The 15,426-nt window shown below is 36.3% G+C and overlaps 1 protein-coding gene across 1 annotated transcript in view; it reads right to left on the bottom strand.

Annotated features, from left to right (window-relative positions):
* JPH1 (junctophilin 1) overlaps positions 1–15,426 on the bottom strand; it is an 81,275-nt gene that overhangs the window by 62,600 nt on the left and 3,249 nt on the right. The window contains 1 exon segment of the mRNA XM_056484505.1: positions 11,380–12,136. Coding sequence (XP_056340480.1) covers positions 11,380–12,136 — 757 coding nt within the window.

Below are 15,426 nucleotides of genomic sequence, written 5' to 3'. Positions count from 1 at the left end.
ACTTTCATGGAAACACTTCAAATAGGAATCTCATAATGCGAAACAAGCTGGTGACACCTCAAGAGAATCAAACAAATAAAAAATTAAGTATGTAGGCAATTTCTGAGTGGCACATAGTTTATGCTATCTGAGAAGCATGAAGCAACTTCTACTTTTTCTGAAAAAGTGTTTTTTTCAAAAATGACAATAAGGAAACCATTTCCCCTTACATTCTATTTCATATTAATCTTGAGAGGAACAGAGCATATTTAAACTGAAAGTATGGGAATAGAACCACCAAAGGACAACAAAAGTATTTTTATGAACAGTAAATATTCTTGAAAAAATATAGTTAAACCACTCCTTACTGTAACCTGAAACAAACTACAGCAGACCCAATGCTAAAAGTTCTCAATCTACTTTAAAGTTTTATTTATAAATAGATGGAAGTGTCAAAGTTGTGTACAAAATATTTCCTCAGCCAACTTGCATGTCAGCAGGCTCAATTTCTGCCTCCCTTGAAACTTCAACGTGCAAAATGAGACAAGTCAGTGTCAAACAGAGAAAAAGATTCAAAGGTGTGAATTATTTTTACTAATGAAAAGATAATAAATGGTTTCAGAGTCAGACAGATAGGAAATGGTTTTACGTTTAGTACTGAGCATATAAAAGCAGAAAATTCAAGAGGAAACCATCACCCTAATCTGCAAAGGGAATTTCAATACATTTTCTTGAATGGATTACACAGTGCTAGGTTATACATCTGCCCAAAACCACACTTTCACGTCTCAGCAAATTCCAGGGAAATTAGTCATCTTTTTAAAAGAAAAGTATCTTTTAAAGTATCACATTAGATACACTGAAAGCAGAGCAGTGTTTCTTAAATTTCAGGGACCTTGAGAAGCAGGCAGGGTTTCTGAAGATAGTTTAAACTGAGTTTTCTCTCTGAGAAGACACAGTCAGTATGTTCTTTGAACCATGAACCAAAAATGCTTTTATTATTACAAAGAGCTGATTAAATATGTTGTGAAATAGCAAATAAATGGAAGAACTTTTGTTATGAGGAAATCAGCTCACACATTTCACAGACCCAAGTCTTGTGCAACCCCTACTCAAATACCAGGGCAGAACTTAACATTTCTGAGGACTTTTAAAAATGGCCCAAAATTTAATAGTATTCTATACTGAAAGAATTCCAGTCTGGCTTTATCCTTGCTTGAAACAGCAAAAAATCTAGCTGTGTAAACAAGTGTGTGAGACTTCTGATGGTCTATGTGCACTGTATGGAGACCTTCCTGAAAGAGGCTCCAGCTCCTTCATATTGCTCACTCACCATGAAAGTCTGCAGCCAAAGTTCATGCTATGCAGCATGTCATCTCTCAGCAGGAAACTCACAACTTAACTTTTATACAGACTTCACTTTTATAATGATCTAACCACAAGTGTAAGGAGCAACTGAAGTCAAATCAAGTATCTGTTACATTATAAACATGGAACCAATGAACTGTTAAAAGCCATTTAAAGCATATCCTGATAAAATCTGAAGAAAACATCAAATCAGATTAAGCACAAACTCCTTGGTAAATTTATTCAGAATTACAGTTTTAACTAATTGTTCTCTGCATTTATTGTACATCAACCCATCAAAGCTAAAAGCTAAATGCTTTTTATGTTCTTTAATCCTTCTGCTAAAAAAGGTTCACTCTCAAAGCTCCATCAACAATTTTTCCATCAGAAATGCATCACATCTGTGCATGGCACAGGCACAGACTTTGATGTGAAAATGTTTAGTGTCTTTTCCTGGTAACAGGTAGTTGTATAAAGCTCAATTATGAGCAAGCAAAGTAACTTAGACCACTTTAGACCTTAGAACTTTAGACCACTCTTGCAGGTGGTCTATATTTTAAGCATACAAAATATACACTAATTTTTTTTGTCCCATTTCTGTCTTAAAATCAATTTCTGGAACAGGTATAAACCCTGCATTAGGAAATAAAACTATACTATTAACTGATATGGTATATGTTATCAAAGAGGGCTTAGGACTGTAGCACATCATTATGACTTTTTCCTCATATTTCATTATCCACTGAGAATATCAAACAATATTTATACCTATACATTACACCATTAAAAAATTGTAAATGCTGGGCAACATTAGACCTCCAAAGATGAATTAAATTTTGCACAAGGAATCTAGTCACCACTGGAAGAAAGAGAAAAGTTTCTTCACCAGAAACCACTGACTAATACTTCAACAGATCTGTACAAATTAAACATTTGTGAATATCACAATAAGTCATCAACTTATCTGTTCTGTTGATTCTTATGAAAATTATAAATACTATTCCCACGTTCACTGCTAATCTGCGATTTCCAAAACTGAATTCTACTCTGAAACAGAAAATGATGTTATGAATGACAAAAAATTTTGAAACACTTAAAACATGAAAAATCATTAGATTTTCAGTAAAACTGAAAATAAGCCCTTCATCAAGATACATGAAGGTGAAGGCAGGACTCTTGACACAGACACATGGAAAAGACACCCATATGCTTAATGTGCTTCACTGCTGCATCTTCACAAAGCACTCTGTCAACTGGCACCTGTCTGTTACAGTCTTCACTTTTGCTTGTAGAACCACAGAACTGTTTAGTTGGCAAAAGACCTTTAAGATCCTCAACTCCAACAGTTAATTCACCACTAAACCAAGTCCCTAAGCACCACATCTACATGTCTTTTAAGAACTTTTAGGGATGGTTCCCTTGTTTTTCCTGGAATACATTTTGTATCTTAATACTTGACATTATATTCTTTGATTTTAGGATATTCTTAAGATGCTTATACAACTGATACCACAAATTCCTGCAAGTGAAAAAGTGAAAAAGAAAGTGAACTTGTGCTGAACACACATGCATGCGCACACACAGAGCCAGATCCTAGGAAGTCACTTCAGTTTAGTGATCACCAAGATTTTTTGGTCTTCTTTCTTCTTCCTATGGAAGTTTTTAACCAACAACAGGTATGAAATCCTAGCTCCAGATAAGAACACACTAGGGCTCTGATGCATGCCTGCATCTGCCCAAAGGCCACCTCAGCAGTGAGAATCTTTTGAGTCTTGTTTGTTTCCACATTTGGATTTTATGTCCTTTTGCAAAACTGACATGATCCAATACCTTTATTTATGAAGTAGTCTAAAAATTCAGAGAAGAAATACCTCTGAAATTATTCACCCCAAAGCCAGAAAGGAAAGCTAAAGCAGCAACAAAATGACCTCTCCCTCTTCTTCTATGTGCCAGTAACACCTGAGGCAAGCATGAAGTGGAGGTGCTGCATTATAGCAGAAGGGTAGCTGAACAAGCCACACCCACCTGATTCAGAATGGCAAGGGAAAAGAGATGTAGTCTCTTTTCTGTTTTCTTAACTTCCTAGAAGAGCTGAAAATTCACATTTAAATGATTAAATTTTAGTCAGATAATAGAAGGAAATTTCTAGCTTTTAAATGCAAAACAGTAATACCATAATTTCTCATCAATCCTTACTTTTAATAGAGTAGGACCAAAGTATAGCATTCCTCATGGAAATAAAGATTAAAAAGAAAAAAGAGAAAGAAGAAGCCTGTGAAGTGAATAAAAAATTAATTCAGAAACAGAACATAACGGGGCAGAGTAAATGACTGGCTCTCCCAACTGCAGTGTAACACTGGATATCCACAGAGCTCAGGGCTGAGAATCCATGTCATTCTTAAATGCTGAGGAAAAGCTTGAGCAGATAAGTGACTGAATTTGTGAATGGCAGTCTCAGAGAAGTTTGAGGCACAACTGCAATGAGAGGCTACACAAAACTCACTGATCACTCTTAATGGTGAATGAAGTTCAATTTAAGTGTAAGTGTGATGTGCAAAGCAGAACAAACCTAACTTAATTTATAAGTGGCTTTAAGGTGACCTTGGGAATGAGCTCTTGGGAACTACCTCTAGTCAGCAGATTTGGGAATACTAAATCTTGAGAGACAAAAGGAATAATCAATAGGTTGTTACATGGGCTTGAGAGAGGCAAACTTTTATGGAGAAATATATTCCTGCACACTAGCCACAAAGAGATTGTGCCTCTACCTCCAAAGACAATGATAGAAAAAAAAAGAAAAAGAATGAAAAAGCAGAAAACAAAGTGCAAATAGAGGAGTACTGAAAGAGGAAGATCACAGTGAGATAGGCAAAAGAATTCAGGTCAGTTTATGTAAGCACGTACCAAAATCTGTTAAATACATAAAGGAGAAAAATGTATTAATCATGAGAAACATGAAGAGAAGTCATAATATGTATCTCTGATCCATTAGTATTCAAATAAACAGTACTACTCCTTGTACTACACCAGTTTTGAGAAAATGAATCAATTAGAATTAGATCAACATAAGGGGCACGAATTAATCATTTTAATGAATATTTTTCTGCTGTAGTTGTTCTGTGAGAAACATCCCACTCTATAGAATACTGAACTAACAATATTACAGTTAGCTGATAGCAAGTTTTCTTATCTCTTTGAAGAAATAAGCTGGAAATGTTCCATATGAATTGATTTAGTCTTTGAGCAAAATATCAAGTAAATTACTCAAGCTCCAACTAGGACTACTAGACATATGTATGCAGTTGTACTAGGTTTAGCAGAAATACAAAATACTTTTTTGGTTTTGAGAGCATTTTTATAGCAACCAATAACATAAATTTAATTACTTAACTCTACAGTTCATACATGACTAACCAGTATAAACAATGCAGATTTTATTTTTTAAATGGTATTTATTTCTATCACAGAAACTCTCCTGCAAGTCAGTAGAGATAGATGCTATTTGCAGTTTAGCTTTTGAACAATTGTTGTAATAGGGATCAAAACTGACATGCTGTGTAAAATCTAAGGGGAGAATATGCATAACAGCTCATCTTCTGTGGGTACAAAAATTATTAGTCCCTTCATGTATCCCAGTATCATTTAAAAAAAAGCCTTAATGTTGTCACACACATCTGCTGGGCTACTACTGCAAAATCCTCTCCACTTCTGAATTAAGTATTCTGGAAATGGGAAAAAAATCCTTATCATCTGAATAAAGAAATATTTCTAGGAGGTTTGTGCAGTAGAAAAAGGCTTTCTTAGAAGGTTATTTTAAAAGCAGTCGTGCAGCGCTGTTCCATTTATGTTCTGAAAGCACTGAATATTTCCCATCTTGTACCAGCAATCTCCTGATTTTAAACTATTTAGAAAAGCAACTCTCAAGTAACAATTTGTGTCTAATACAAACACAAGGTAAGACTGGATACACACCAGAACTGCTTTTAAAAAAACAAAATCCCTATCAAGCTTATGGTTGTAGGTAGGTATATTTGGCTATAAGTAATTTGATAAAAAATTAAATACTTGAGGTTTTTAAAATTTCAAGCTGATGGGTGGTACAGGACTAATTCTGAATATTTTCTGCCACATAATCTTGGTGCACAAGAAAGTAAAAAAATCTTTGCAGTGATGTTTATAACGATTTGCATATTTCAAACAGGTGTATGACTAATTCCCAGGCAGATAACTGAGGAATAAACCAAGATTATATTCTTTTACCAACGAGTTGCTTGTGAAATCTGAGGGAATATGTGCCCCAAAGAAGTTCATGTTATAACTCCCACAGGATTCAAAGAACATACAGTTTTCTACAAAGAATACAGAATCAACTTTAAAATGACAACTATTGTAGCTATTTTAAGTTTTACCACAGCATTTAATTTGTTATCTTCAAACAAACTATGTAGCAAAATGATTAAAAGTGATTTTGTTTTGAACCTTGGGCAGCTTTTTGTACTGAAGCAAGCAGTCTTATATAAATACTTTTGGTATTTGTTGGATCCCATTCCTAAACACAATGTTCATATTTCAGCTATAATAAGCAAAGCATCTCCAAGGCGTGTGAGGCACCAGGCTTGCAAGTGTCCAGTTTAGTTTCTTGAGTAAAGTGAGAGTGGTAGAGCCAGCTAAATCCATCATGGAAAGCTGTGTGTGGCACAAATAATTCAGGGCTGTTTGGAATGATTGGCAGCTGCCTTCTAGTGTGGACACAAACTGTACTATCACATGCATGTAATTTCAGCTCTCCCTAGAAATCACAGTTTGTTCAGGTCAAGCTGAGCACACTGCTCACACAAGGCAATGAATGCAACAGTCAACCTATTAATGCAACAATAAGCCTAATAAAACATCTTACACTGCTTCCTGAGACTTCCACCTGCTTCGTATGACCCCACCATGCAGAACAGCATACCAAAGCTTACTCTGAATCAAGGTTATGAAAAATACAAGCAGTGGGTTCTTAAGTAACTGCTGCACTGTGGACATGGGTGCTCTGGGGTGGACAACTGAGCTAGAGGTGCTGCCCAGCAGCTTGAAGCCAATGCTAAGCCCAGGCTGGGGCAGCATCAGGACGTAGGGTAAACTGGAATTCTCATCCTCAGCACTGAATATTACGTAAGTCAGCTACTGGCTCCAGACCATGATGAGTGCAAGGGAGAGCAGGGACCCAAGAAAGTCCATGTTGTGAAGGTGGGCTCACTCCCAGACAAAATTGTTTTTCTGGATCTCCACTACCAAGTCCAAATCCTGCTTCCACTTTCCTCCTGCATCCACTTCTAACAACTCAAGACTCCTTCAGAGCCATGCAGAACAAGGCAGCCTGCTTTTGAGATAGGATCACAACCAGAGTAGAGTTTCAGTAGTTTCTATTAAAAACAAAGCTGAAATTTAGCTCTAGCATCTGTGGACTTGGACACAAACATGTTAAAAATAAAACTGCACTGTCTAAAAAAGCTGCTCTGAAAAAGAAATCACTGCAGAAGATGCCAGTTAATCCCCCTTCAGTGCTCCACTTAAAAGGTCTTCCTGACTAGAGGCTTGCTAGTCACTGCTGTCTGAGCACAGACAGCTAATTAACAAGGAGGAACTGCTCCATATTATTAGTAGCAAGATATTGATTTTACTGTTATCTTGTTCTCCGATCCAGTCTTTTGCCAGCTTCTTTTCATCTGTTGGGCACTGCTATTTTCCCAGACTGCAAGGTCTCCAGACAGCATAATTTGTTTGTGCACTGCCTAACACAAAGGAACCATTATGCTTCACCAAATCTCAGGTGCTCCTGTAATGAAAGCCCATTACAATATTGCTTTTAAGGTGGTCACAAGCTCTCATGGTATATTATGACAGTACATGCACTTCACTTAAAACTCTCCAAATCTTTAAAGTAATTAAAAGTATTTAGCTTCTATGAAAAAGAGAATAGAAAAGTTTAAATTCTTTAATCTGCTTGTTTTACAATCTGAAAGATCAATGAAATGTAAGGAAAGTATCAACAACAAGATATTTTCCTTTTTTGATTTCTTTCTCCCTTTTCCTTCATACACTATTTTTTGGTTCATATTTCTCACCCTTACTGTATTTTTATCGTGTCCCTCTGTGTCCTTGCAAAGTTTGTTTTTCCTCAGAGAGTCGACTCTTAAAGGAGAAGACCTTTTAAGGGGAGAATTAGCTAGAAAATATTTGAAGGGAGAAAAAGAAGAAAAAGGCCTGGCTCTGAACACTCAATTCTGAAAGCATACAATTGCATTTTCTGAAAGAATATGGAACATGAAGTGTTGTTAGTAAAGAAACGTAATTCCTTCTGCTTCCACTGCTTCATGATTACTTATAGGACTGATGTGTTTTAAAATCACTTAGTGACACTGATTATTATAAGGTAAGTTTATGTTCAAGCTCTAAAAATGAAATCCAGAAACATTACTGTTTTATACTGTACCTAAGTATTGATGAAGGCAAAGTTAATGTAATACAGTATAACGAGAACTTGAGTAGTTTTCATACTAGGATAGAAGTGCTCTAATGTAATTCCAGTTTATATTGAACTGCACAGGGGTATCTCCTTTGAATGATACATATGACAGTGATGAAAAGGAAATTCAAAATCCCTACAGTGCTATCCTCAAAATGAGTTTCCACTGACTCTTGACTGAGTCAACACTTGGGGCTTTTTAAAATCTTCCAAAAGGCTCTTCCAAATGTACATCTTCCAGCATTTAGAGCACTTTACATGCATAGAAAAGAATCAAACATTTCTGGAAAGCAGCTTCTCGTTTTAGACAGATGGACCCCAAATAAGGCATATAAACTTGACTGCTTTTAGCACAATGTGTTAAAGATTAATTTGAATTAATTACTCCCCAGAATAATGATATTTTTAAAAAGACACCTTATAAAGTTTTGAAAAGGGGAAAGTATTGAACATACTTTTGAAGTTTCTCAAAATCCGGGATTTTTATATTTATGCCAAAATATTTTTCTTTAAATACAGCTAGTAAAACTCTAATACACAACCAAATCTATTAAGCTGCACTATAATTTTAAAAGAATTTTTATTAATTGCTAATTTCTAAACTGTTTTGAGTACACATCTGTGTAGCAGAAGCTAGTAATTATTTCCCTGATACAGCAGCTTTTTACACATCACACAATGTTGCAATCTGCTATCTTTTGAGAAATGCTGCTGCCATTTTTACAACACCTCAGTACAAATGCCCCAAAAACCCAAAAGCTGTCAGGAGAGTCAGTGTAAATTCAGGTTCAGTGATGCACTACCTATCCCAACTTTTATATTTTGTTGTGTGTACAAAACTGCCACTTTAGACAAAGCAAGATTACACAGATTACTAAAGAGGACTTCTAGACATAAAAAGACATCAGGAATATAAAGAAAAAACAGTGGTTGGTCTCATAGAAGATTGTGTGGACATCTGTCACAGGTCAAACTACCAGCCAAACCTGTCATGACCAGCAGGGAGCTATGAAGAGGACTATGGTCTGTTTCCATTTGGCTGAACAAACATTTTGGGAATAAACAATGCAGGAAGAATAGCATACCACTCCATTGAAAATGAAGGCATCTGGATGAGAGCAAGAATTTCTAGCTCTTTGGTTTGGTGGTTTTTGGGGTGAGGAAAGGTCTATCTAGTGAGTTCTTCAACTAATGGAATGGAAATCTACAGCAAGCACACAGTGCTGGTGATATCTGTCCAGTCTGAAACACAGAAGGCCACTCTGCAGTGAGTTTATGCCATATGGGCAGAACCACCTTTGTATTACACATTAGAAATGATAGAAGGCACTTCTAGACTTTGTTGTGCAGTACTAATTGTCGGGAAACAGAAAAGACCACCATCCTCATATTCATCTAGGAAGACAAGCAAGAATGCTACTGTCCAAAAAATTACTATATTATTAATATATCAGTTTGGTAAAAACTACAGCCACAAAACAATACAGGTTGTCAGGTTTCAGTGAGACAGAAGTACCTTCATCTTGAAACCATACCAATCTGGTCAGCCTAGATTTTAAGTACTATTTGAAATATAAGGTTTTTTTCCTCAGTGTTGCTCTAGAATATATTCCAGATGATCTGGCTACTGATCCTGCCAGTATGACAGCTCCTTAGCCCACCAGTGCCCATGGCCTTGCTCCTACTGGCTGATACTCCAACAAGCTCTCAGAAGTGAGGTTAGTATTTTCTTCATGCCTGATGTTTCCCAGCTTGGTGTCAGGTCTCTTGGCCTTTGAATCAGTGCCAGTACAGTTGGTGTAGTGGCTACCAAAACAAGAGAAAATCTGAATCTGTGATCTTGCTCTCTATCCTGGTAGTCATGGGAGTGTTTCAGAGAGATTTTTAGCTGAGAAACCAAAGGGAGAGATTGCCCCTGGCCACAGCTGCACTACAACAGAGTCCTTCTGCTGCACTTTCAAAAACGTATTTTCAAGAAATAAACATTGTTTTGATGAATTGTTCCAAAAGAAGCAATTTGAACTCTGTCCTCCAACTAAAAATCAAAGGGAAGGAAAAGCAAACAAAACACTTCAGAGACACTTCTTGAAGAGGAAGTGCATACACTGTGCCTTGGAATGTAATGCTCTCAGACTTTATATGGACTCAAAGTGGCGATCACCCCTTTCCATACATCCCACCACACCATTTTTTTTTAAATCTAGGACTTACTATGTACTGACAGAACATGAACGGGATCCAGTACTTTCTTAAAGTAAGGTATTCCTGATCTGCTTTACTAATAAGGTATGCTGTCATATAATGCCTTACATGTATTTATAGAAGTAACTGAGTATATGCTGCCCTTTAGTTTAGTGACCAGTTCTCAGAAAGGTCCTTTAACAGTATGCTACATTCTTCATCTTAGTGTCTCAGCTACTTCTTGCTATGAGCATTTTATATATTCAAACTCTCTCACTTATGCAGTTTTTGGTATTTTCTGTATTTCTTTTCCTATGGCTGTCAGGAAAGGGGTAGTCACTTGAGACCCACTAGTGACCACACTAAATTAGGAATCAGTTGTTCAGCTCTAAGAGTAATGTGACATCCTCTTTCTAAAATAGCATGAAGATTTTCTTTCATGCACATTTTGGACTGGTTTTTTTTTATTCAAAGCATATTTCAAGAAAAGTCTGCCTGAGGAAACAAATTAAAGCCATCAATAGAGAAACCAACACAAAAACATCCTGGAAGGCAATAAAAATTAAATATCTCTTTAAAGAGCTCTCAAACTTAACAACATAACCAATTAAAAGTGTCTATACTGATTCAATTTGTAACAATTCCATTTCAAGCAATTTTGCTTGGTGTGGCTAGGAATTCAGAGTGAAAATGACACTCTTCTCCAATACCAATACCCATACACTTCTCCCAGCTCAAAAACTTGGCAGATGCACAGGGAGAAACTGACCACCACTATTTGATGTGGTGGTCATTTGACCAGACGAGTTGAGGAGAAGCATGCTCCAAAATGGAAGAGCCCTCATACAGAACTATTTTGACAGATACTACCCTAGCAACTGAATCAACAGCCTCTAAGCACAACATCCTCAATCATTATTCTCCTGCTGTTCATACCACAGTTTCTCAGAAAAAGAGATGCATCCTAAGATGCCTGTTGTCAAGTGGGCAACTTCAGTGAGTTTCAGATGCTGCCAAAAAAAATCAGCAATACAATAAGCATAACTGGAGCATGCTTATGGGAAAATATTCAAACTTTACCTCATATCCCCCAAATCATTCACTTCTTTCCTCACCAGTTTGACTTTATGAACAGGTTTAAAGGCATAATGCAGCAGCTCTTGAGAGAAAGCAGAAATCTACCACGAATGGAAAAGTATTTTTACAGCACACTCTTGAACAAACAAACTCTTTACTCAAATGAGCTGAAGTTCTAAGTTTCACATGCGTAATACCACTAAAGTCAATGGAGCTACATACATGAAACTAAAAGCAAGTGCTCACTAGCACAAAGGTTTACAACCTTCTATTTCATAACTTACCTTGAGGTTGCAATTTCCACTTTGGTTCTTGCCATGGCAGCTGCTCGCTGTGCACCCTCTATTGCTCTATCCACCTTTTCTCTAGTTTTTGTGTTTCGTATTGGTATAAGTTGCTTTCTTATTCCACGGACCAAAATGTTATTTTTGTACTTTCCCTCTTCTTTGGTGCCATCTGGAAACATGGTACATCCATATCCATGCCTCCTGTTATTCAGCCACTCTCCTTCATATTTCATACCATTTGAACGCTCACTGATACCAAAACCGCTGCGCTTGTCATTCTTCCATTCACCCATGTAGGCTTCTGTAGTGGTAGCATCAACGTGGTCTTCCAGAGGGCTATAATCACAGTCACCATCTCCAAAACTAATCGTAGAGTTGGCGTCACTAGAACTGATTCTGCTCATAGCAGCATCGCTCCTGACAGAGCTCCGTTTGCTAGATATCGATGACCTAGATTCTGATTTCCTAAGTTTTATACTACCAAGAAGGGATCCTCTTCTGAACAAGCCTCCCTTTTTCTTAATGCCCATGGCCTCTGGATCGCTGTGGAAATTGAGCACAAACCCTCCTCTTGTTCCAGCCGGGCTGTCTGCAGTGACGTCGTGCAGAACAGTGCCATTGCTCTGCTCGCTGCGAAGCGACGCCAGAGATGTTCGGAGAGGTGAGCGGATCACAGTGGCCATGCCATAGGGAACGCTCTGACGTACACCATATCCATGTCTCATCCCTCCTGTCCACTGCCCCTGGTAGGTACCTTCCAAAGTAATAACAAGTTAAATTTAGGAAGCTGTAGAAGACCTAGCCCTCTCCACCCAAAATGCCACAGCCAACACTACATTGTCAACTCTGATTTTGGTAAGAAGAGAAGCACATGACACAGACAGATAAACTACTTTTCTTACTTGTTTTTTTTATAAATTATTTTTCTGCTTAGCAAATCCTTCACTTTCACAGCTGATTTATTTTGGCAACTAGGACACAGTAACTATAATCATAAGCATTTTTAAATGGATCTGGTCGGGGTAAAAAAAATCTGAGAGAAATTTCTAAAGCAGAAATATTTTTTTAAGGTGGACTGATAGGAAGGTGGCCAGCAGAAACAGAGACACATAATACGTAGTCAGCTGAGGAGGCAGAGAGGGCTGGAGAGAAGGAAGAAAGCAGGACACTTAGAGCTCTTGTGCCCAGCTGCTCACAGAAAGAGCAAGTAGGAGAAATAATAATTCTGTTATTGTGGGCTTAAGGTGACTACAGACATCTCATTGTCAGGAGCTATTTGACAATGCACCAGATTGTCTTCAGATGGGCTTTTGGATCCACTGTCATAAACTTCTATTGTAAAATTAAAACTTTTAAAATTTATGTGTGGATTTGAATGAAAGAACAAAACCTTAGGATTCCTTTCTCTTTACAAACTCTTCACACCAACACTTTCTGGTATCCCCAGTACATAAACAAGCACTGCATTCTGCATTATGTTGTGACAGGGATCAAAAGCATGAATTCTTTAGCCCATTTTTTGCATTTTATTTGTTCTGCAGTATGTAAGAAAGGCAAAACAGTAACACAATATTGCACAACATTCTAGCAAATATTAAATCATAATTACTCTTGTAAAAAATTTTAACAGGTAAGGAGGGAGTATGATATATGATATGAAAAGCCATGGATGTCCACGCAAAGCTGCACTGGAGCCAAACCCCACCTTAATCAGATTACTACAGCAATTTTTTTTTCTTGTATTCTCAAAAGGCTTGCCAGTGTCTGCTCTCTGAAGGCAGTTTTTACCAGGGGCTCCAAAGGAAGGTGGCATGAATGCCATAACTAGCAAATAGAAGACAACTTGTTTTCTGATCTAATTTCACTCCTCAAAATGAAGTCATTCACTCATCTAGTGCCATTTTTTTGATTTTTTTAAAGCTATTTTGAATATTTTTACAGAAGGATGAACAAGCAATTTTTAATATTTTTTTTAAATTTTGATTTACTTCAATTGGAACACCAATTAACTATTCTGAGAACTAAATATCGAATGTCTAATTCAGTGATTGATAAAATTTTTGTGAAAATATTTGTGAAGTATCTGCAATTGAAGATGTAGCTCCAAGATTCATTTGCTTTGAGATTTAATCTCTTCCAAAAATACATACTGTTTTGGTTGTGTACTTGTCCACCATCTATCAAGTACTGCCTTACTCTTTACCTCTTCTGCTAACTTATATTTCAATGTTAACAAACAATTAAATCTGCCAAGTCTGTTCTCTTTATTATATAATATTAGAGAGATTCTAAAACGTAACTGTTTTGTGTTGGTAGAAAATTCTACCAAGTAGAAGGTTTTGTTTTAACAGATGGCTGCTGGCACAAACAAACAACTTTCTTGGTTTCTTTCTCATTCTCTGTATCCTGGATACCTACTGCTGTACTGGTTGCAAGGGTGCTGAATCTAGGAACATGATTATTTTAAAAAACTCAGCATATGGGGAAGAACAAATAGAAACATGAGCAAAAAGCACTGGTATGAGATGTTCTGTAAATATTGCAAATATGCAGTCACATATTACATTTTTTTAAATTTTATTAAATAGAAAATTCCCAGAAATACATTGGTATTTTATGAGTAGAAATTACTTCATTTTGTCCCTATTTATTTCTGGGATATGTGATGATATGCAGGAACTAAGAATCTGGCTACATACACTTACTGGTACATATTATAACTCCTTTAGTGTTCTGCTAGTTAATTTAATTTTGAAATAATGCTGCTTACAATGTCAGATTGCAAACACAATAACTTATTTCAGTACAGAATTTTAAAAAAGTATAAAAGGTCAGCCTTTTTTTCTTACTGATATTTTAGTTAATAAACAAATGTTTAATGGAAAACTCAAAAATAGTTAATTAATTTAGGACTTGTATTTTTCACTACTGTAGAAAGAAGGGAAGTGGTTGCTGCTGCCTGTAAGGGCATTAAAACAAGAACAATTAATGTGCTACTATCCACTAGTCCAATTTTCCTTTCTATTGGGGAAATAAAAATCAATGCCAGCTTCTTCTAAAGAGAAAATAGTAAAAAAGATGAAGATTCATACTCATTTTATCTGTAAAAAGTATGAGATATTTAGGTTGAATTTTATGCAGTGTAGCAGGTAACTATTATCACTTCTATCATTACAAATCCATCAATGGAAAAGCTTCTGATACTAACGCTAAAAAGCCAACTCATTTCCTCATTTTAAAGGAAAAATATTTTAATGACATATGGAGCGCAGTGTCCAGCATGTAGGTACAAGAACAGTAATTGGTACAGTAATTTGACTGACTACCACCTTATTCAATACATTTTAGAAATCTTTAAATAAGCAAGACAAAGCATTGCAACATAATTAAATACAACAGTGTATGATGTAAGGCATGATGAGAAAGCTTTTCCCATATATGAAGATGAAAACATATGCAGTATTTACCCATCTCTCTAGATAGATAAATATGAACAATATATCAATGAACACACCACATTCTGTTTGACCTTATACCATAGTTGACTGTTCAAAGAAGTTGCTTGAAAGGTAAATTATTAAAATTTTCATTAACACTGTAATTATCAACATAACTTAAAATTATATTTGACCATAAAACAGTAACATTGTTTAGCACTAATTAATTTTGCTATCCTTTGTAACAGAAAAAACATTCAACCACAACTACTGACCATCCATCTGGTGTGTAACTGGTTCTCTTTAAAAGGTGTTCATATTTTGAGCCTGAGAGCTATTAGAAAGTATATTTTTTCCTTTTCTTTTTGTTGGCAAGTTGCTGTAAGATATAATTTCATAATCTGTTTCCCTAGTTACAGTGTGCCATCCCTCCTAAAACACCCTTGGTACATCTTACAGCTGTAAATGTCATTGCCCACTTGCAGCTAAAATTTAAAACTACACTGTGAAAAAAAAAACCTCAGAGGCCAAGTATCCATTTAACTACCCCACTTGCTCTTACCCTTTACTTAAATATTCTGTGGTTTAGAAGATCTGTTGTTACATC

Source organism: Oenanthe melanoleuca, chromosome 2 (assembly GCF_029582105.1).
Source record: "Oenanthe melanoleuca isolate GR-GAL-2019-014 chromosome 2, OMel1.0, whole genome shotgun sequence".
In the NCBI taxonomy this organism is placed as follows: Eukaryota; Metazoa; Chordata; class Aves; order Passeriformes; family Muscicapidae; genus Oenanthe; species Oenanthe melanoleuca.
This window is presented reverse-complemented; position numbering and strand designations above follow the sequence as displayed.